General features: G+C 36.0%; 3 protein-coding genes across 3 annotated transcripts; 1 reads left to right on the top strand and 2 right to left on the bottom strand.

Moving 5' to 3' along the window:
• The first annotated feature begins 1,305 nt into the window (after positions 1-1,305).
• Positions 1,306-20,670, top strand: LOC120136425 (putative expansin-A17). Its single transcript, XM_039152473.1, has 5 exons — positions 1,306-1,485; positions 1,564-1,885; positions 1,981-2,438; positions 15,297-15,299; positions 20,650-20,670. The coding sequence occupies exons 1-3, from the start codon at positions 1,341-1,343 to the stop codon at positions 2,288-2,290; spliced, it is 777 nt and encodes a 258-aa protein (XP_039008404.1). The 5' UTR covers positions 1,306-1,340; the 3' UTR covers positions 2,291-2,438; positions 15,297-15,299; positions 20,650-20,670.
• Positions 13,851-18,927, bottom strand: LOC120136426 (protein COP1 SUPPRESSOR 2-like). The gene is made up of 7 exons (XM_039152474.1): positions 18,710-18,927; positions 18,435-18,632; positions 18,210-18,333; positions 17,935-18,008; positions 17,528-17,685; positions 17,199-17,267; positions 13,851-14,141 (listed from the first exon to the last, which is right to left on the bottom strand). Exons 1-7 carry the CDS (start codon positions 18,805-18,807, stop codon positions 14,044-14,046), a joined length of 819 nt encoding a protein of 272 aa, XP_039008405.1. The 5' UTR covers positions 18,808-18,927; the 3' UTR covers positions 13,851-14,043.
• Positions 20,671-21,272: 602 nt separating the features above from the next.
• On the bottom strand, positions 21,273-22,014 carry LOC120136424 (abscisic acid receptor PYL2-like). Its single transcript, XM_039152472.1, has one exon. It carries the CDS (start codon positions 21,842-21,844, stop codon positions 21,278-21,280), a length of 567 nt encoding a protein of 188 aa, XP_039008403.1. The 5' UTR covers positions 21,845-22,014; the 3' UTR covers positions 21,273-21,277.
• Positions 22,015-23,893: the final 1,879 nt, after the last annotated feature.

The following is a 23,893-nucleotide window of genomic DNA, read 5'->3' as shown; positions in this document are numbered from 1 at the left end:
TTTATCACATTTCACATCATTTCGAATTCCATTTAAGGGTGTTTTCGAAAGAATCTACTGCTTGTCATAGGATGTGAAAACAAAACACCGGCCATCTTATTGATTAATATCATTCTGGGAGATGACTAGGTTCTCATGAAGTTTAGAGATACCCCAACACTTTTACCAGATAAATTTGTATTTGATAAGTTATTGTTGTACGTTTTTTCACGAGTCTTTTCCACCTTAGGAAGTAGACATCTTTCTTGCCCTACAAGCCATGATCCCGTATATATATATATATATATATAAAGCCACAAATAAAATACAATTTCCATTATGCCAATGGAATACAAGAACATGAAAGGATTGGTTAGGTTACTTGGGTAAGGAAGTTTAATTGAAAGATGGTATCACCCATGTGATTTTAGGTGTACGCCCCTTAAGATATGCCATGATATATGCTTCTACTTATCAACCATTTTCTTTTTTTCATTCTTTTTCTTCTTAAGTAAGGCATCCGTACCTGCAGACTCATATGGTGGTTGCATGTAATGCAACTGCTGCTAGCGAAACCTGCATTAAAATATAGGTTTCTAAGGGAGTTGACTTTGATTTTATAGTTGCAGTTGCAGGGTTTCCTATCCACGTGTTGTTTGAAAAGTCGTAGTTGCGGAAATTAAGAATTTGACTCCAAGTTCAAAGCATAAGGTTTCTACAATATAAATTATTAAATGTTCTCCTGTAATTTTATATTGCCTGCTCGACAATTTGCAGCTCAACTGTACAATAACGTACCACGGATACTATAATGCGTTGAATTTACAAACAATCCCAGAAATTTAATGGAATTAATAATTAGAGCAGGCTTTGCTTTGTTTTTCTTATTGCTACTAAGCATAAGAGAAATTTGAGTTATGATCTCTTCAATAAATACTTCTGTTGTTGAAGAAATAAATAAAAGCAATGATATATTTAGCTTGCCAATCTTATATTCACCTTAAGATTGAATAACTTTTACTTCACCGTTTATGCTTATAGATTGAAGAAGGGCATAAAAATATAACTAATCAACTGCAGCACCAAGATTTATAACTACTGTCACATGGGTTTGAAAATAAAAATAGGATCCCCATATGACATCATGAATTACGGTTGTTTATGCTATCATTAAGGATCATGGCATGCCTTAATTTAGTCGTTCAATTTGCAATGGTAGCTTAATATTTAAATATTTCATCAATAATTTCTCGTAAGCTAGCAGGGGAGTCTATCATTGGTTATAAATATCCAGATGAAATGCATCTACGGCATCAAACTCATCCTTAGTTCGCATTCTCCAACACAAAAATACAAAGAAAATGCAGAGTGCCTTTCTATTTACTACTGCCATACTCATTTTGGGTTTATATTTCCCCCCAAAATTTCAGGTAGCAGATGCAGCTCATACTTGGCTCTCAGCACATGCAACATTCTATGGTGGAAGTGATGCTTCTGGTACAATGGGTAAGTTTTTGTTTTTGGTCCTTTTCCTTTGTATTTTTTTTGTTTGAATAACTTTAATAAACATGTTGGGTTTTGCAGGTGGAGCTTGTGGTTATGGCAATCTCTACACAGATGGTTATGGAACAAACACGGCCGCACTCAGCACGGTTTTGTTTAACGACGGCAAGTCATGTGGAGGCTGCTATCAGATAACTTGCGACGCAAACCAGGTGCCTCAATGGTGTCTCAAGGGTAAATACATTACCATCACAGCCACCAACTTCTGCCCTCCGAACTATGCGCTCCCGAACGACAATGGCGGCTGGTGTAATCCTCCAAGACCACATTTCGACATGGCTCAACCTGCATTCGAGACCATAGCTAAATACCGGGCTGGAATTGTACCAGTCCTCTACAGGAGGTATCCCCACTGTTTCCATTCTGCCATCAAAAACATGAATTTTAAGCACAGTTTGAGCATTGCTTATCTGAATAATTTGGTTTGTTTTTTGGCAGGGTTACATGCAGGAGAAAGGGAGGGATGAGGTTCACCATCAATGGAAGGAACTATTTCGAGCTGGTGCTGATATCAAATGTTGGGGGTGCTGGAGAGATCTCCAAGGTATGGATAATGGGTTCCAAAACAAATAAATGGGAAAGCATGTCGAGGAACTGGGGTGCCAATTGGCAGAGCTTAAGCTATCTAAACGGCCAGAGCTTGTCATTCAGGGTTCAAGCCGGTAATGGTATGATTCGAACTGCACTTAATGTGGTGCCTTCAAATTGGCAATTCGGGCAGTCTTTCAAAAGCAATGTTCAGATTTAGAACTTCCCATATTGTCTCACATATGTATTTGTTTATGTACTTTGTTTTTCGACATTTTCTCTTTTTTACTTCCAAGCTGTATTATATAGTGTCATCACTTAGGTTGTGGCTTAGCGTTTTACAGTGAAGCCCAGCAAGTGATTTGTTTGTTAGCATTGTAATGCTACTAATATTAAAAATACTTCATTTATGTTTTTGTTCTTTGGTACTGCTATTTTTACCTTTTACTTTCAGTTTTTTTACCTTTGAGAGTATTTCTTCATTGAAGAGTGAAAATAACTTGGTACGTGCTCTATTGATGATTGAGCTATTATTTGCAGATTTGGAAAACTAGGGACTTTTGGACCAGTTTTCTTTAGAAATTTTGTAATTGTATTAAGGGAAAACTATATGTTTAGTACCTAAATTATTACTTCTATTCCGTTTAGTACCCAAACTTTTTTAAAAATAATCATACCTAAAAAAACGTCACATCAACTGTTCTGTTAATTTTTTAACAGTAGGATACCAAATTGAAACGTTAGGTATCGTTTTGAAACAAATATAGTTTAGGTACCAAAACAAAATAAAAGTAATAGTTTAGATACTAAACGTGTAATTTACCCTATTATTAATGATAACCAAATTGTCAATGGAATAAAGTATTGAAGGGTTTGCTTATTAATCGCATTTGTGTTTCAACATCGTGAGGGAGCTTTTACATACCAAAGACTCGTATGAACAATTAGATGTTGGGTTGGGTGAATCATATATCAGTTGTGAATTCAAGTTGACAGGTCAAGTGTGTGAATGTTAAAAGCCATAAATGTTATTTTAGGTTTCATCGAGACCAAATTCTCTGTTAAAACTACACTTTGATTCGCCTGAGTTTTAGGAGACTGAAATTTCACTCTGTTAATATTTCAGTTGGTTGAGTGAAGAAGAGGAAAGGTGGAAGAAAAATACATGTGTCGTGATATTATTAGTTAAGATTTTGTTCGACCGAAGAGATAAAAGTAGTAGCGAAATGATAATTTAATTAATTGTTTGATGTACAAACCAAACGACATCGGTGATAAATAAATTATTGTTATTCATTGAGGTCTTAGGCTCGAGCACTAGAAATGTCAGATTTGTGAACATTCAATCTTTGAATATATATCATCTTGTATTTATCTCATATTAAAAAAATTAATTATTTTGATTAAAAAATAATTTAGATAATTAAAAATTATAGTTTAGGATTAATTTTTCATTTAAACCTTTATAAAAAAAAGTACATGCTTAAAATAACCACAATAATTTACTAATAACCCTAATATTATTAGAGAAAATCGCCTCAGTGACAAAAAAAAAGTTATAATATACGATTTTAACCAACTTTTTTTGGATTTGCCAAAATGACCAACAAAATCGCAACGCGAAATAAAAATCGCAACGCGATCCCCAGAATCGCAAATCAGTTTCCAGAATCGCAAATCAGTTTCCAAAATCGCAACGCGATTCTTGAAAATCGCGATGCGATAGTACAAATTCGCATTGCGATTTTCCATAATCGCAACGCGAATATGAAAATCGCAACGCGAACACATAAATCGCAACGCGTATCCGTAAATCGCAACGTGTATCCGTAAATCGCAACGCGTATGGGTAAATCGCAATGCGTATCCGTATATCGCAACGCGTATCCGTAAATCGCAACGATAAATACATAAAATCGCAACGCGTATCCGTAAATCGCAACGCGATATTTAAAGCGCCATTATAATCGCTACGCGTATTTTATTTTCAAATTACAAAAAGAATATTAAGACAAAATCCCGTAATCGCAACTCATAACCTAAAACCTAAAATCACAACTCAGTCCCATCTCCATCTCTCACTCTCTACGGCGAAGAAATCCGTCCCCATCTCCGAAGATTTCCGTCCCCATCTCCGGCGAAATCCCTCACAACCATTCACGGTCAGAAATCCCTCACAATATTCAGAAATGGAAAATCAACCTCCGAGGGTTAGTTTTTTTAATTATTTTTATTTTGAAATGTTTGCATTATTGTAGGTTTTTCATATTGAAACTGATGATAAGTTTACTGGTCATTTCAATAATAGATTAACCATTTCACTTAGATTTCATTTCGCGTTACGATTCTGTCGTTGCGATTTTCATTTCGCGTTGCTATTCTCTCGTTGCGATTTTCAAGTTAGTATTTGTCTTGTCTTTGTTCTGTCTTTTGGTTGAAGTAATGCAATCCATTCAAGTTTCAATTGCAGAAGAGTCGCAACGAGATAAATGAAAATCGCAACGAGAGAATGACTGTCGCAACGAGAGAATCGCAACGCGAAATGAAAATCGCAACGAGAGAATCGCAACGCGAAACCAAAATCGCATTGCGATTTTCATTTCGCGTTGCGATTCTCTCGTTGCGATTTTCATTTCGCGTTGCGATTCTCTCGTTGCGATTGTCATCTCGCGTTGCGATTCTCTCGTTGCGATTTTCATTTCAACCAAAAGACAAAACAGTGTTGCAAATTTTAGTTTCAAGAATAAACTACTACTTTTTATGTTTATTGTTTTTGGTATATCTTCACAGTGTAGTTTTTGGTATATCTAACTTGGTATGTTTATTGTTTTTGTAGAAATTTTTTTCGGCTCAATTGACCTTGAGAAATAAAGTCAGCCTGGCCACTACAATTGCAAAGAAGCTTTCACCTGCTCAAAGACAATTGTTTGAGGAAACCTGCTTCGGGCCATGGCTGAGAGTACAGCATCCGGGTGGAGATGCTAATTTGACCCATTTGTGGCTTCAGACCATGACATCAAATCTACCCGACAGTATACAACGTGGTGAGGAAGAGATATGGTTTCATTTTCCACCAGCGTATACTTGCTTTGGGCGGAAGGAGTTCTGCTTAATCACTGGTCTACGATTCGGACACGATGATGTAGGCCGGTACACTCGTCATATCGCCCGCCCATCATGGTTATCCCGGGTTTTTCCGGATGAGTCAATGGAGAAGCCGAACCTACATGTCGACGACCTGAAGAAATTATTTAATAAGAAAGCTGGTTTCACTCGGATGGAAGACGTCGATGTTGTCCGAGTATGCCTTCTACTACTTGTGTATGCCGGCTTTTAGGCAGAGAGGCCAGACAACCTATTCATCGGGAGCTAATAATATTGGTAGAGGACCTGAATGCATGGAATCTGTTTCCGTGGGGTTCGTATATATGGAAAGCTACCTGGACTAAGTTGTCGTCTGCCTTTGATGACCGCAAAAGTTTGCGGGGCGATGGGTCCAAATACACTTTGTCAGGCTTTGTTTGGGCCTTTAAGGTAAGAATTTCTATATAATGTTTCTAAAATTATAATTAATTATTTAACAATTACTAATTTTGTTATTATATTGTTTGTAGATTTGGATATTCGAGGCTTTCCCCAGCATGCGTACATATGCAATAAAAACGTCAAATGATATTCCCAGGGCTATTTCCTGGAAGAGGAAAACTCTGTTGGATTGGGAAGACTTAATACCATATGCCACAATAAATAATGTAAGTTAACACAAATACTTTCATATAATATATAAACAAGTTATTAATAGTAGACGTTTAACTTTGTTTGAGTTTTTATTTTAGGAGGCCAACATTCCATTACAAAGACTGACACCCACGGAGGAAGAGCTTGCCACTGATTGGTGGCAAGCTAGTCAGAATTTTTTGATGGCACGGATGATGAGCAGCATCCACTTCCTCCAATTCGAGAGCCATCACCTCACCTAGAGCCATCACCCGATCGACCCGACTATACATCTCTAGAACGAGAGCCATCACCTATCCCGTCACATCGAGCCTCTTCTCCACCATCACCTCATGATAGGCGACCGGCAAAGATGCCACGACTCCTATCTCCCTGTTCTCCACCTCCACCTCAACGGGATGAGTCAAGGGAGTTACGTGATGAGGTCAATGCCTTGCGTGAGGAGATCGGTACTCTACGCGATAACGATGGTGCATGGCGTGTGGAGGTGTCAACTTTACGTGGTGAGGTTGCCGCTCTACGTGAGATGATAGTATCGTTGCAGAATGAGGTTCATACTCTACGCAACGAGGTAAGTTTAAGATTTTCCATATTAACTTAATGATAAATTTACTCGTAATTTCACTTAGATTAGCCATTTCACTTAGATTGCTTAGTAAATTTATTCGGTTGCTGCCAATTCTGCTAAACTGTGTATTCTTTAACACTGTGAAATAGTATTTGTCTTTGTTTTGTCTTTTGGTTGAAAGTAAATTTGTTCGGTTGCTGCCAATTCTGCTAAACTGTATATTCTTTAACACTGTGAAATATATTTGTCTTTGTTTTGTCTTTGGTTGAAAGTAAATTTGTTCGGTTGCTGCCAATTCTGCTAAACTGTGTATTCTTTAACACTGTGAAATAGTATTTGTCTTTGTTTTGTCTTTTGGTTGAAAGTAAATTTGTTCGGTTGCTGCCAATTTGCTAAACTGTGTATTCTTTAACACTGTGAAATATATTTGTCTTTGTTTTGTCTTTTGGTTGAAAGTAAATTTGTTCGGTTGCTGCCAATTCTGCTAAACTGTGTATTCTTTAACACTGTGAAATAGTATTTGTCTTTGTTTTGTCTTTTGGTTGAAAGTAAATTTATCCATTCAAGTTTCAATTTGCAGAAGAAGAAATAGTTTACTTTCGCAACACGAAACTTAAAATCGCAACGCGAAACCAAAATCGCAACGCGAAATGAAAATCGCAACGACAGAATCGCAACGCGAAACCAAAATCGCAACGACAAGATCGCAACGCGAAACCAAAATCGCATTGCGATTTTCATTTCGCGTTGCGATTCTTTCGTTGCGATTTTGGTTTCGCGTTGCGATTCTGTCGTTGCGATTTTCATTTCGCGTTGCGATTTTGGTTTCGCGTTGCGATTTTAAGTTTCGTGTTGCGAAAGTAAACTATTTCTTCTTCTGCAAATTGAAACTTGAATGGATTGCATTACTTCAACCAATAGACAAAACAAAGACAAATACTAACTTCAGGGTATTAGTTTGAAACATATTTTTCTTTGTTATCTGATGCATTTTGTGAACTATGATAGAATAATGACTTGGGTGAATACAATGCAAGTTTGAAACATATTTGTCTTGTTTTCACTGTTTAAATATCATGTCTGTTTATTTACTGATTTTTGTATTTAATTATTTAGCGGCCCGATAGAGTGGATGCTTTACGTCGGGTTATGCTTGCACGACGGAGTTCACGCATCAGACAGCGTGCACGTGCTATTAAGTCTCCGTACACCCCAATAGTGCGAAGACACCGCAAGAAGAAGCCCGACTCGCCTGTCATCCCTCAAGAGTCCACTCCTATCGTTGAAGAGGCCCCCCATATCATTCCTCGAGAGTCCCCTCCCACCGTTCAAGAGGCCACTGTCATCATTGAAGAGGTCCCTCCCACCATTCAAGAGCCCGATTCACATGGCGTCATATGTAGGCTTCTTGAGAAACCCTCTGTCGTGCCGGACATGATGGATTCAAGTTGGCTCTCGTATGAGTTACCGGCCAGTACCATACCGGTATCTGAAGAGGAGAGGGAACAACTACCGGACACAATTTTGGATAACACCCTTTGGGCTAAGACCGCAGTTGATTTTTATCTACATGAGCGGAGCAAGGGGTGTTTCACTGACATATGCAAGCTCACCGATGATATCTTTTTGTTGCTTGAACGGCCTTGGTGGGGCGTATTATTAGGGGTCGAAGACAATGGCTATTTCGATGGGGGGGTAAGTCTTATATTTTCTTATATTTCAATTTGATTAATTTTTTTTTAAATTTATGTAAGTCACTAATATATGTCTTTTTTTGTAAAACAGCATATCGATGCGTGGGTGACACGTCTTCTAATAATAAGAAAACTTAAGAAAAATAAAAATATACGATATACAATAATGCCGACGTCTTTTCACGCCGTTCACTTGAAGAATGCACGAGATGAATCATTTGATTTGGGCAATGGACAAGCTAAACTTTATCCTGCATGGTGGGAGGTCGATAAGGTTAGTATTTATTTTAGATTGAGTTTAAAGGTTTTATGAAATAAGTGCGCAAATGAATGAATTATTACTTATGATTGCAGGTGTTTATCCCTGTTTTGGAACGTAAACATTGGATTCTCGTCGAGCTTCAGCTCCCATCCCTTAAGACAATAGTGTATGACAGCATGATAAATTACATATCATTGGCTGATTTAAGAGATGTTATTAAGGGATGGAGCTCTCATTTGGCTAAATTCTTGGATGCGATCAATTATTGGACTCGTTCTGGAAACAAGAAGCCAAAGAAGCTCAATATTACAGTTATTAGAGACGAGACCGCGCCACAACAAACGAGCGGAGCCAGAGGAGATTGTGGTCCTCTCGTATGCTTGGCGTTGGAGCGTTTGACGACGGGAAGCATCAAGTATCTACCTCCCACCGATAGAGATAAAGCTGCAGTAGGCTTGTGGTTTCGGCATTATATGGCTAAATCGATATATACGAGACGCTGCCTACCTGCATCCGCGTTATAAAAATGTCCATAAACAATTGGTAAGTTTATATACTTATAAATGAAAATGTTTGGTTAATTAACTAGAATTCAATAATTTGCGTAGAAAGTGTTGTTTGAACAAATGTTTGGTTTCTGCAGGTTAATCTCAGAAGTGAACTGCGTGAAAATGATGTCGAGCTGCAAAAGTTGATTCAATAGTTTAATTGATTGTTTTTTGATTGTTTAATTGATTTGTAAAAGTTGATTCAATAGTAGATGATCAGAAATAAGAATTATTGCTTATTTTTTGATTGTTTAATTGATTTGTAAAAGATGATTTGTAAAAGTTGATTTGTGTAATTGATGCGAACATAATTCTTATTTGTGCTTGTTTAATTGATTGAAATGTAATGGTTGATTTTGTTGATTTCAATCTGCATTATGTTGAAGGCAAAAATGACTATCGCAATGCGAAATGAAAATCGCAATGCGAAATGAAAATCGCAACGAGAGAATCGCAATGCGAAATGAAAATCGCAATGCGGAAATGAAAATCGCAATGCGTTTATAATTTCGCATTGCGATTATCTCGTTGCGATTTTCATTTCGCATTGCGATTTTCATTTCGCATTGCGATTCTTTCGTTGCGATTTTCATTTCGCATTGCGATTTTCATTTCGCATTGCGATTTTCATTTCGCATTGCGATTTTCATTTCGCATTGCGATTTTCATTTCGCATTGCGATTTTAATTTCGCATTGCGATTCTGTCGTTGCGATTTTCATTTCGCATTGCGATTTTCATTTCGCATTGCGATTCTCTCGTTGCGATTTTCATTTCCGCATTGCGATTTTCATGTTGGGATTTTCATTTCGCGTTGCGATTGTATTTTCCGTGTTGCGATAGTCAAATGCATGCCTAATAGTGATAACAACTGAATAACAAGAGTTGGTTAAGTCAAAATGGTTGGCCTGAGTCATTAATTCAACTGAAAATGTTAAAAGTTCACACATAAAATCCACATAATACAACGTTTGCATTTAAAAATCACCTAAGTTAACAGTCTCAAAAGGTGAAGCCAATCGTGATTGGGATTTTAAAGATGATTGCCTTTTGCTTGACACCATATGAGCTTTGGATTTTGATGAGGATCCATATTTTGGTAGAGGAAAAGATGATTTTGATGGCACTGGTGATCCACATGTCAACCTTGTATGACCACTTTCCTTGCACCGACTACATGTCGATCTCTTCTTCTCTTCACCCTTAGACGGTATACGATCGTGACTTTTTGGTCGGCCAGGTAGCCTTCTGTCCATGGCTGGTGGCAAAACTGTTTGTAAGTCATCTGGTATGTCCCACTCAGAAGGATGTGGAATAGGGTAGACAATCTCGGCATAAGTCTGTCGATAAACTTCTGTAGTGTAGCAATCCATAGCGTATGCGCTTGAATCATCTTGGTTTAAATGAAGAGCAACTTTTATAACATGGCCACACGGATAACCAGATGTTTGCCATTTCATACAACTACACGTCTTTGCATTTAGATCGACTAGCCCATTTAAGTTATTATCCAGTACTTGAAACAAAGTGTTTGAACATGGTTCAACTCTCCATGACGTTGACTTCACAACACGTTTCGTTATCTTTTTTTCAGTCCATGGTGTAACACGATGTTCCAATGTTCCTGTAAATTTAAATAAACAATACTTAGTAAAATATAAATATGATAAGTTACGAATTCAAAGAAATAATACCTGCATGGTTTCTTTTCTTGTAGTACCACTGTTGAATAGAGGCTCGAAAAAACTCCATTAACATAGTAATGGGTAATTTCCGGGAATGACGACTTAGAGCGTTGATTGATTCTGCACTATTAGACGTCATGAAACCATATCTTGCTCCAAGTTGATGTACTCTTGACCATCTTTCAAACCCGACATCTTCTAGTGTTTGAGCACACTGAGGCAAAACACGTCTTAAACAATTTATATGCTTATTGAAATCCACTTCCCGATAAGCTTTTACAGCCTTCCAGTATGTCCATTTGTGCTTTTTTATACCAGCAGACCTTGATTTTAGATTTCTATACAAATGAACACCACAAAGTCCATGAAAGCATCTGGGAAACACCTTCTAACAGCGTTGTCAATTGATTTTGCCCTATCGGATATGATTGTCAGATTGCTAATAGGACCTATGCAATCCCTAAGATGCCCATAAACCATGTCCATGAATCAGAGGTTTCAGATTTGCCAACCCTGTAAGCTATTGGCAATATCCCATTGTTAGCATCCATGGCTACTGCTAATAAGTTTACTCCAAGGTATCGACCTTTCAAATGTGCTCCGTCAACTATAATAACTGGGCGCATGCAAGTAATAAATGAACGAATCTACAAAATAATATACACAAGAAATATAATCATTTAAATGTGAAATGCATGTAACTAACAAAAATGAGTCAACAAAATTATATTGATTTACTAACCGTAGCACCAATGGCGATAAACAGCAACTCAAAGCGTCCATCTCTATCTGTTTTGATATGAGTTACCGACCCAGGATTTTTCAGCTTTAAATTGTGACAATAAGCCGGCAGTTGGGCAAACGATGCTTCTGGCGACCCCCTCAACAATTCCAAGGCATAACATTTGGCTCTCCAAGCTTGAGAATATGATATACTAATCTTGAACCGAGCATTCATGTCAGTCATAATTTCATGTCCCCGATATACCCTGCCATTCAAAAACATTAACTCAGCCAGAAAACCACCCAACACCTTTTTGTTTGCCTGTCTATGGTGAGGAAAAACTTGGGTTCTTGAACATGTATGTTTATCAATAAAAGTCCTAACTTGAAACATTTTGCAATCTTTATTCTCTTTGCAATCATACGCCACGTACAGTTTTGTCAATCATACACCTTGTTTCGAAACGATCTTTGCTTGATTTGTTAACTTTTAGTTGATAGCCATCTTCCACACATTTCGTATAAAGCTATCTTCAAGTCTTCCTTTGTATCAAAACAATCATCTTTCTTGATACGAATAACTTTGTGTAACAATCAACTGCTTTCTTTATCAACTCTTCTTCCGGTATCTGAAGTAATTCTGGCATATTCCAGTTATACGCCCGTGGCATTTTCTTTTCTTCGGGGACTTTTTCTTCTTCTTTTCTTCTTCAGGATTATATGAATTACAGAATGGATGTTCAACATGTTCATTCACAGTCGTAACTTCCTCCTCATTATCATCAACATTACATTCTTCGGCAACGGCTGTTTCATCATCAAAATTCGGGTATTGACCAATATCAATATCATTACACGCATGGTCTGTTTCTTCTTCTGAAACATCATCAAAATCCGTGTATTGACCAATATCAAAGTCCGGATATTGACCAAGACCAAATTTCGAATACTGACTAGTACTCACAATTTTTTCTGTTGGCTCATCATCGTCTAACTGGTCAATACGAAAACCGGAATTTGGTGCTGAAAGTTGATTGGGATTTGGATTAGAGAAAGGTTGTGGGTTTTGAGAAAAACTTAGTTGATTACTACCCGCTACTGACCCAACAATACTACTTCTAGGTTCAACAACATACAATGTAACATCATCTTGTGAAACACTAATGTAAGCAATGAATCGTTCAACATCTTCATTGTCGGTTAACAAATAAACTTTACCATTTCTCTGATAAGATAGCCTAAATCCACTTAGGGGCTCTAAATTCAATTTATTTGAAACACGTAGCATTAGAGTTTCATAAGTTAACTTTTGTAAAGACAATTTAGTTGAAGATTCATGGGTAAAGGCATATATTGTAAAACACCATGAACATTATCCCATGACCCTCCAAAACACAAATCTATCCAAACATGATCAACATTAGATGATTTCATGGTTGTAAATTAATTTACTAAACAGACGAGCTGCGAAACTAAAACCTGTTGCCGGATTGGGAAGGATGTCGTTGGATATAGGAACGGATGTCGCCGGAGAGAGTGATAGATGGAGATGGAATGAGTTGCGATTTAGGGATTTAGTTTATGATTTCAGTGTTATATACCCAAAATTTAAGTGTTGTGATTTACAGATTCTCGTTGCGATTTACGGATTATCGTTGCGATTTACAGATTCTCGTTGCGATTTACGGATTATCGTTGCGATTTACGGATACGCGTTGCGATTTACGGATTATCGTTGCGATTTACGGATACGCGTTGCGATTTACGGATACGCATTGCGATTTACGGATACGCGTTGCGATTTACGGATACACGTTGCAGTTTACGGATACGCGTTGCGATTTACGGATACGCGTTGCGATATACGGATACGCATTGCGATTTACCCATACGCGTTGCGATTTACGGATACACGTTGCGATTTACGGATACGCGTTGCGATTTATGTGTTCGCGTTGCGATTTTCATATTCGCGTTGCGATTATGGAAAATCGCAATGCGAATTTGTACTATCGCATCGCGATTTTCAAGAATCGCGTTGCGATTTTGGAAACTGATTTGCGATTCTGGGGATCGCGTTGCGATTTTTATTTCGCGTTGCGATTTTGTTGGTCATTTTGGCAAATCCAAAAAAAGTTGGTTAAAATCGTATATTATAACTTTTTTTTGGTCACTGAGGCGATTCTCTCATATTATTATACAATTAACATTATTATTTGAGTTTCAGGACAATTTTGCCTAAGTCGTGGTTATTAATTATTATACAATTAACATTATAAAAAAAGTATGAGATACTGTAGAAAGTACTCCGAATCTCTTAATAAATTTTCATGTACCCAATCCATCTCTTTTCCCAGAGATAATATCCCTCTAATTTAATCATACCATCCTTGAAATATGAGTCATAATTGAAATTATAAAGTTTTAAAAAATAAGGATTAAAATTAAATCTACAACTTATGAATACAACAGGGACTATTTATAGAATTTGAACAAAAAGAAATTCAAAAGCATTTCAAATATGTTTACATGACTAGGGTTCTAGTATTTAAGAATAACTTGTTACAAAAAGAACAGTATCTCAATCATCATGGAAATCCACGATGGTACACAACATTCACAGCAACAACAGATTATCAGGTAATTTTACCTTTCGTTGCCAAGTGAACTTTTTTGGTGCACAAGTAGAGCATTGCAGCTAATCGTAGGAAGTGGAACTTGAAAGTTCAATCTTATAAGCTGCTTGTGTAGCTGTGTTATCTCCGCATTACTCGTTGGCGTTCACGTTTCCGGAAGCGCTCTAGCATAAACTGATCGGTTGCAGCTTGCCTGCTTCCCGCTGCATCATTGCTCGCTAGGGGTGTAAACGAGCCGAGTTGAGCTCGAGTATTGCCGAGCTCGACTCGAACTCGAAAACTTTAAACATAAGCTCGACTCGACTCGAAAACTCGCGAGCCTAAAATTTTCAAGCTCGACTCGAACTCGAAAAATAATATTGAAACTCGACTCGAACTCGAAAAGGTTCGAACTCAAAAAAAAAATCAAGAGATCGATTGAAGCTCAAGACTCAAGCTCAATTGAAGCTCAATTGTGAGCTCGATTGTGAGCTCGATTCAAGCTCGACTTAAGCTCAAGGATGGGTTAATATTCTTTTGTTGAAACCCATCCCCTTTTATACATTCGACTTACCCCTTATTCCCCAAGAACCACCGATGTGGGATATAACTCACATAGGAGTTAGGACAGTGAACCTTGCTTCTGGTTCTGGTTTCAGCTCTTTCACTCGGTCGATTTATCGTTGGACTGTGAACCTGTCTTCCCAAATATTACAACAGCAACATCATACTTTACGGACAATTACATGCCTTTCTCGTTGATATTCAACTTCACCCCTCTGGTGCATAATTAGAATGGCTCTTCTTACCTGCCAAACATAACTACCATATTACAAACATGATTGAACCGGATGTACATACAACCCGAAAATTGGCATACTCGAATGAATCAGTTTTTAAGTTAACTACTTACAATTGATTCGTTCATCCCCATTCTAGTAAGATCATCGATCAGCCTTCTTTCTGATATGGATTTTCAATTCCCAGTATTCTCTTTATCTGGTTCTCCGCTTGCTATATATGTATTAAATTTTGTTAACATGTGGAAGATCACAAGAGTAGGAGAACAAGTTCAGCAAAAATGTCTACAAACCTTTATCTCATTGGCCATTTCGGGAGATATGTTAATATGCTGGTTTATTCCAGAACGTGTTGCATCCATGGTGGAAACTTTGAAAAGTCTCAAATTACCAAAGTAGGTTAACTTCCTGTTTGAATTTAATTCAAGCATTCACGACCTAACATGACTTTCACGAATTGTCGACTACGTTGCACTCGAATCTATCTTCCCATAAACATCTACAATCATAAATTATCAGTTTCTTGACTGAAAATACAAAAAAAAATAATCTAGAAATTTACAAAATAAGGAACTACCTTCCCTTGGAAAGCAGACAGTGATGCATCAGCTTCTTTCTTGGATTTGAAAGAGACAAAGGCATAGCAGGATGACTTTCTCGGATTATCATGAAATATAACTTCAGCATAAACAACATTAGCACCCTCAGAGCCCTCACTTCATATGAAAGATTCGCCACGAACAAGTTGATTTTGTCTCTATTTCTTATTTGTTTTTCCATTTTGTCTGTTCTGTTTGGTTGTTGTTGCCACTGCCATATGGTGGCCGGTCGTTTAATGTCACGGCAAGTACAGCCGTAAGTTCGCCGACCCTTGTGGACTACTCTCGGTAGCCCCCTCCGTTGTTTCGTTCGAATATTATATTCGAATGGAACTCACTGTCAGGCCAGTTCTCCGACTTGAACCAGAAAAATATATACATACACATTTTTGTCACTGTAAAATTATTTCCTACATTATGAAGTTTGGTATTTGAATTTGAAATCAAGCATCGTGAATTTTGTAGGAAATTTTGAATTAGGAATCGAGTTACAGCCTCCTCCACTTTACCCACGAACTTCAAATCGACTATTGCAGCTTGTGTTGACTGTGAGTGTTAATTGTCAAATTTTAGTAGGTTGGTCTTGTCGTTAATTTTAGAATAATTTGTTTATTTAAAATATTTTGTATGTTCTAATTCGGGTCGATCCACTGTTCGAGCTGACCGTAATAAAGGTTATTATCGGTCCTTAACTGTTAATGAGGTGTGTCTTTTTAATTGGGGCTACATTATTTTATTTGGTTTCTTATTATTTGTTTGGTTGAAATTGATTTGAAACATGAATGTTATGTAAAATTGATTGCCTTAAATACAATTTGGATAAATATTATATATTCCATATTGGCTTGTCGGATTTTAATAGATATTGTACATTTAGAATATTTGAATTTTTGGATGATTTGTCGGATTCAGAATATATGTATATATTTAGAATAAATATTTTGAAATATTTAGCTGAAAATATGTTATATTCGGATCAGATCATATAATTATGCCATTTTGTATGTTATAACTTAAACCCTAACCCCTAACCCTTAACATATAAACCTTAAATCATATCACATAAACTCTAAAACTTTGAACAATAAACCCTAAACTATAAACCTTAAATCATATCACATAAACTCTAAAACCCTAAACCCTAAACCCTAAATCCTAAACTTTAAACCATAAACACTAAATTCTAAACCTTAAATCCTATTACATAAACTCTAAACTATAAACCCTAAACCTTAAATCATATCATATCAACTCTAAACCCTAAACCTTATCACATAATTTGAAAGAATGAGATGACTTAGTGAAAGGAGAGAAGGTATACTTGTTTTGATATATATTTTTTAAATTATTAATATTTAAATTGAATCATATTTTTTTATTATATTATATTTATTATTAAATAAAAAATTAGTTATGATGTAAGTACAATATAATATCTTGATATTAAATGCTCAAACCCTTGATATTTATAATATTTGAACTTGAAACCTCAAAATATAACAACAATTTAAAAAATTAGTTATTACAAATATTATCATTAGAAATATATTAAATATTTGTCATTAGATAAATAATTTTTTTATTAATTTAAAATAAATATAAGAAAGTTTATTCAAAAATAATTTTTAACCATTTTCAATTTAAGAATATTTATTCATCAATAATATATTTTTAATAATGTAATTTTTAAAAAATCTAAAATTATAATATAACATTTTTTTCGAGCTGCTCACAAGCTTTTCGAGTCGAGTATCGAATAGCTCGTTTCGGCTCGTTAAGAACTCGAGTCGAGTTCGAGCTCGAGTCGAGTCCATTCGATCCGAGTATTTATCGAGCCAAGATCGAGTCAATCTCGAGTAGCTCACGATCTGTCTCGTCTCATTTACAGCCCTATTGCTCGCATCAGTCGTTTTGGAGCTAGCATTGTCATCCTGTGAACCTCTGTCCTTGTACAGCTCAGGATGTTCTGCAAATTCGGAGGAAGGAAAAGGGGTAATGTGTGAACTCGATGTACCTCAAGAAGAAGAAGAAGAAGAAGCAAAATCGGAACAAAAGGACATAAAGATTGCAATTCGTGATAATAGAGGGAAGAAGACCGAATCATCCCAACTAACAAGTATTTTGCAGAGAAAAACAAAATGAACTAAAATCAGTAACTTCTAATTACAAAAAGCGTTAATCACCAAAAAAATATATACAAAAGCGTGAAAAGAAAATGTAAGCAACCTCTTCTAAGTATTTCGGCGTAATCCCAGCCTCGCTGGAAGTAATCGGCACTATAACTTGATGGGATGTTAACTTCTGATTTTGCCCGTACCATGAGCCGCTTTTCCTGTAGAAGCTTTTTGGCAGCCTCAGTTTCCACTATATTTCTTAATTTGTATCTGCAATCAAAGAAGCCATTAGAATAACATTGATTCATATATTACAGAAAAAAGGGTGGCACACTTTTGTCATCATTTAGTTGGTCTAAAGACATTATATAACGCTTGCTTAGCAGCACAGCAGCTAACAAACTCTTCCCTAAAAGCTAAATTTTTGCTATATCGAAGAAAACTACAAAATAGGATCCCGTGATCGGAGATCCAGCAGAAGCTTATGTTCTTAAAATGAAAGATTAGTAAAAGTCATACTCAATTGGCAGCTGAACTTCAGCAATCCCAGTAGTCCATTGTGTAGAGCTTTCTTCGGAATTCCGTTTTTTCACCTGCAAGGAATAAGCCAAGAAGTTGCATAAATTTTTTAAACAAAATAATCAAGAAGCATTGTTCAAATGAGAGAAACAAAGTCAATCGATTTAAAATCAAAAGCAATAAATTGGCTATGTTTTTGTAATAAACTAAACATCAAACATAAAAGTTCATAAGAACAACAATGGAAATTGTTTGCAAATGCAAAGGAAACTCACTTTAAGATGCTCGGGAATTTTGTACAATTCATCTTCGGCTCGAGTTAAATCATTCTCAACTTCATTTTTCTCATTCATGTTCCTTCCTCTTTTCTTAGCCAATTCTTGTTCTACATATTCTATCCTAAGTGCACAAAGCAATTACAGAAAAGATAAACAAATAAACAATTAGACAGTCCAGAAACACACACAAATGCAAAGGGTAAAAGAAAAAAAAAAGCATACATGTTTGGATCCTCAACAAGGACGGCGGTTTCTTGGGCGAAGGTGTCCTGAAGCACAAGCTCCTCCTTTTCTCCATCAGCATCGACCTTCTCGGTAACTTTAGCTACGACGCCTCCGGTTTGCACCGTAGGAATTGCAGGGATTCCTGATTTCCTCTCCCTCTGTTTCTGCAGGAATTTCACTTCCTCTAACGCCAACCTATACTTTGAATTTCAAAAATTATTTTTAAAAAAACCTAATTTATTTTTTAAAAAGAAAAGGTAGGAAAAGACTACCGTCTGTCTTCTTCATCGTCTGATTTGGCGGCTGGATCATCTCCTTCGTCTTCTTCAAAGCTTCTCTTCCTGAAATTCTTGTTATTCTTCTTCAGCATTTCAAATTATAATAGTTTGTATTCCGATTTCCTTCTCCAATTTCATATTTAATTTACAAATTTCTCTCCTATCGCCACTTCTACCACCGTCCACAACCAAATAACGCCAGCCCCGGCCCAGGCAGGCACCAACCATGGGTGGCAAATTTAAAACGTTGCGTTTAAACAACCCACAGCCCAACCCACTTCATATGGTAGTATATGGGATGAACATGGTTCATTGATGGCTTAAAAAAAGCTTATATAACAAAATAAGTACATGAAGTATATTATTATTTTTATTTATCTAAAGTATTTTTTGGTCAAAATATGTACCTAAAGGATTTAATATTTTTCATTTAAGTACTTAAAATATTCTTTAATTAATTTCACGTGTCAACTTTTTTAGAACTTAAATAAAAAATATTGAATACTTTAGGCACCTATTTTGATAAAAAAAAATACTTTAAATACCTATTTTGATAAATAAAAAGGATAAGTTTAGGTACTTATTTTGACCAAAAAAATATTTTTCACTCAATGTAGGTGTCTAAAGTATTTTTTACTCAATGTAAGATCCTAGCGTTTTTAACATTATTATTTTTATTGTCTAATTCATCATGATTGTTAAAAAAAACTCATTATACGTGCTAGGTTTATATATGTATATTTTTAAATATATATATATACGAAGTAGAAACTGTTTCCTTGTTAGTAATTATGAAATTATATTGGAAGAGTCGTTGGGGCTTATTTGCACAATTTCTAAAAGATAGATTCGTCCGCTCTTACAATGTTAGAAAATGTTAGTCGATTGTCTTTCAAGATACAATAACGATATGAGCACATCAGCAACTTACTTTGAACATCAATTTCTCATCCATCAATCAATTATTTTAAACATATGATATATTATAAAGGTCTCATGGAATAAAATATTAAATCACAATTTTATGATTCAAATCTTCACCTTTATACATTAAAAATATGCTTCAAATTTTGTAAAATCTATTTTTCCAACAAAAAATTCCTAAAAGGAAAAGACTATATGGAAGAAGAAAATATTCACTATAGTCGATGACAAATTACAAGAGAATTATATGAGATTATTTCAAATCCTATAACCTTATATATATATATATATATATATATATATATATATATATATATATATATATATGAACACAATAATTCTATTTGAATAAAATTGTATCACAGTCTTAACTTTAATCATATATCTTATCTTATCTTTAATTTATTTTTTATCAAACGTCACACTACAAAATTTTTAAATCGAATAAAATGAAATTAATAAACTCTTATAAATGATTATTTTATTTACAGTTACAATATTTGGGGATTGGAAATTTCTCTTTCAACAGTATTGAATAAGAAATTGGAATCGTGAAGGGCCACAAACATGAATTATGATTGAGAGGAAACCCCACTCTTTTTCTTGATTTCCCTCATCAAATGTGATGGCACAGCATCACGGAAAAGAATACTTATGGATTTGATTTCTTTCTAGAACAAACAAATTCATGACAGCCTCATTTATGCTATAATATATATATGATGCTGTTAATAATTTGATAATTAATGTTTAAATAATGTAAAATATTTTTTATATTTTTAAAAATAATTAAAATGATTGTCCTTTGTTCCCATATATAATGGGGTAAGGGGAGGTAAGATAGTAGGCTGCCCCCAATACCAGGTTAAGAGCAGCTTCAGTAGAAGACCTTCAAATTATGAAATGCCCTCCGTGGGACTCGATCCCACGACCTCAAAGTATTAAAATAATTGATTATTTTTAAAAATTATTTTTTCATTGACAATGTATCATAATCATATAATAATTAGATATATATATATATATATATATATAATATTAGGAATAGCATGTGGGTATAAGATGAAGATGGGTTTTGACTTTGAGCTGCAAATAAGAAAGAAGTCTTAATGGGGTTTCTGTCTCTATCACTCACATGGTTGACATTTGATGCCGCATTATGAAAAAGTGTTGCAGCAAATCGTTCACCTACTTTCTGCTCTCTCAACCATATCATCCATGTGATATATGTATGTATAGACATCTACAGCCACATGTTTTCTCACATCTCACTGAATATTTAGCAATGATGGTTGAAAATTCAGTTACTTGTCAAATACTAATTCAGTGAACTTGTACAAGCTTATAAAATACCCTTTAATACATTTGATATATATAAATCAGAATTCATTCAACGGATTCAGTGCTGAAGATTAAAAATTTTGAGTTCGAATAATTGTGTCTATAAAATTTATATATATTATCAATATCTGAAAAATTTTAAATATATATTACTTTTAAATTATATTGTAATATTCAAAATTTAATAAACTCGAACGAACATTTGAGAGATTAAAATAGTATCCCATAATCCAAACATTAAGATATACATGTCAAGCTTTAATCCCCACACTTTCAAACTCGAACCCCATTAATATGTTAATCATGTACGTGAAAAGAAGCCATTGCTGTGTCTCCAAGCTTCTGCAGATTCAATTTCACAACTGTATCCGCAAACATTTTGGTTTCTTCACCGGTGTTCCCTTCTGGTATATCCACGATGTAAGACTCCAAAACAATTGTGTAAGCTTTCCCTTCCTTACGATACTCTTTTACCGACGTCACCGACCTGTAGTTCCTCAACCTATGCTCTCCGCCAACCCTAAAGCTCAATATTCTCTTCTCATCCTCCAAAATCTCTAGCCTCTCCGTGCTCGTCGACGCTGGAAGGCCCGAGACGACGGTGACTTCCCTTATGCTCCCCACGCCGCCGTCTCCGGCGGTCATGTTGCAGCTCTTGACGAAGTTCTTGTATCTTTTAGGGTTTTCGAAGCTTCGGACCAATGGCCATACAGCATGAGCCGGGGCGTCGATGCGTTGCGATATTAGGGAAGTGCATGTGTTGGGGATCGGTGCGAAGTTGTGGTATGTTTCGATGAGAGGCTTTAGGTCCGTGTATTCTTCTTTGGTTTGGCCTTGATGGGGCGTATGGATCGAGTCGGCCATGATTAGCTAGCTCTGATGAGGCTCCAAGGTCCGAGCTTACTAGCTTAGCATCAGTTTCAGAACGGTTGCATGGCTTGGTGGGTGTGGTTTTGGATGCAGATATAGGCGAGCATGTAAGAAAAGAGAAGCGGTGAGATGAATTAACAAAAGTTAGGCTTTTGAGTTAGGGTCACCAATGTGAAGGCAGAGGAGTGTAGCCTGTTGGGACGTCAGAGTCAGAAATTAAAGAAGTATTCATGACAGAGGCATAATTAGCAATATATGAGCGGTAGAATTAGAAGAACGGCGAATTAGATGAACAACATTGTGTAGGTAGGGGTGTAAATGAACAGAGCGTTCAATGAGTTGTTCGTGAACCGTTCGTATAATGTTCATTTATATTTGTTTGTTAAGCTAAATAAACGAGTAATTTTTTATATTCATTTAATAAATGAAAAAACACACGAATAAATGTGTGTTCGGGTTTATTTATGTTCATGAACACTAATAGAAGTGTTTTCGGTTCTTTATGTTCACGAATGTCGTTTATACAAGAGGCGAACGAAGTACCCCTAAAGATTCAATATTTCCTCGTTTTATTTACTCATTAAGCTTCCTGCTAGAGTTTAGGTCTCTTATTTTCAAAGTTTATTTATGCATATTTAAGGGATGATAAACCTGTTAAAAGTTTCAAAGTTTGGCAACCAACTTTGGAAAATGTTTTTTCAAAGTTTGGTAAATATTTCTTTGAAAAATGTTTTTCAAAGTTTGGTAAAATTTTGGTAGATTTTTGTTGAAAATAGGAATGGGTAAATTCACTTTAGTCATTACACTTTAGGGTATTTTCAAAGATTAGTCCCTAAGTTTCTACTATAAATACCCTTACCCATTTAGTTTCAAAATCATCCCAAAACATTTCTTTCTTCATATACTAGAGAGCTTTCTTGTGAGTAGTGAGTGTTTTGTAAACACCTGTAAATTTTCTCTCTTAAAAGATCTGCAGCAGCCCGAGACGTAAGCACAATTGGCTGAACTCCGTTATCAATTTTCGGGTATTATTTTTCCGCTTTTATTTCGCATTCTCACTAATCTGGTTATAGGGAAATTACTTGTACTCGGTTTATTTTCCTAACAACTGGTAATCAGAGCTTTTGGTTGTGAATTTTGTTAAATTTTCTGCGAGGTTACTATTCATTACTATTAACGTGAATAGTGAATTTCGTGAATAGTGAAATTCGATCGGCGATACGAGTTTGTCGACGGTGGTGTTCTAATACACGGTGATTCGCAAGAATTGTCAGAAACAATCCAAACGAAGCCAGATTCGAGTGGGAGCGATGGCTGCAGACGAAGGGAATGTGAAAATTGAAAAGTTCGATGGTGCGGACTTTGGCTTTTGGAAGATGCAGATTAAAGATTTTTTGTACCAGAAAAATCTATATCAACCTCTCTCAGGAAAGCAACCAGAGGGCATGAATGATGAAGATTGGGCTCTTCTCGACAGACAAGCCCTCGGAGTTATCCGACTGACGTTATCCCGCAATGTTGCTTTTAACATAGCAAAGGAAAAGACCACGGCGGGTCTTATGGCGGCTCTCTCCAGTATGTACGAGAAGCCATCGGCCTCAAACAAAGTTCATTTGATGAGGCGATTATTCAATTTGCGGATGGCGGAAGGGGCATCGGTGTTACAACACCTAAATGAACTCAACACAATCACAACCCAGTTGAGTTCAATGGAAATTGAGTTCGATGATGAAGTTTGAGCTTTAATTCTTATCATCTCTACCAACAGTTGGAATGCTACTGTTACAGCAGTCAGCAGTTCGTCGGGAAACAGCAAATTAAAATTCGATGATGTTCGGGATCTGGTATTGAGTGAAGAAATTCGACTAAGAGAATCGGGTGAAGCATCAACCTCCTCAGCCTTGCACACGGAGTCTAGAGGGAGAACTTCAGAAAGAAATTCAAATCGTGGCAGATCAAAATCCAAAAGGGGCAAATCAAGAACAGGAAATAAAGATTTTACATGTTATAATTGCGGCAAGAAGGGTCACTTCAAAAGAGATT

This window comes from Hibiscus syriacus, unplaced genomic scaffold (assembly GCF_006381635.1).
Source record: "Hibiscus syriacus cultivar Baekdansim isolate YM2019G1 unplaced genomic scaffold, ASM638163v2 tig00110630_pilon, whole genome shotgun sequence".
Taxonomy (NCBI): domain Eukaryota; kingdom Viridiplantae; phylum Streptophyta; class Magnoliopsida; order Malvales; family Malvaceae; genus Hibiscus; species Hibiscus syriacus.
Note: the sequence above shows the minus strand (reverse complement) of the source record. Positions and strands in the feature narration are given on the sequence as shown.

What these genes read in the sequence shown, in the direction of transcription:
- LOC120136425 (XM_039152473.1), top strand. Translation starts at nt 1,341, where the DNA reads ATGCAGAGTGCCTTTCTATTTACTACTGCCATACTCATTTTGGGTTTA. An exon ending in TGATGCTTCTGGTACAATGG is followed by an intron (nt 1,486 to 1,563) that starts GTAAGTTTTTGT and finishes TGGGTTTTGCAG; the next exon opens with GTGGAGCTTGTGGTTATGGC. An exon ending in GTACCAGTCCTCTACAGGAG is followed by an intron (nt 1,886 to 1,980) that starts GTATCCCCACTG and finishes GTTTTTTGGCAG; the next exon opens with GGTTACATGCAGGAGAAAGG.
- LOC120136426 (XM_039152474.1), bottom strand. Translation starts at nt 18,807, where the DNA reads ATGCTGAAGAAGAATAACAAGAATTTCAGGAAGAGAAGCTTTGAAGAA. An exon ending in GAAGTTCAGCTGCCAATTGA is followed by an intron (nt 17,686 to 17,934) that starts GTATGACTTTTA and finishes CTTTGATTGCAG; the next exon opens with ATACAAATTAAGAAATATAG. An exon ending in CGCCGAAATACTTAGAAGAG is followed by an intron (nt 17,268 to 17,527) that starts GTTGCTTACATT and finishes CCGAATTTGCAG; the next exon opens with AACATCCTGAGCTGTACAAG.
- LOC120136424 (XM_039152472.1), bottom strand. Translation starts at nt 21,844, where the DNA reads ATGGCCGACTCGATCCATACGCCCCATCAAGGCCAAACCAAAGAAGAA.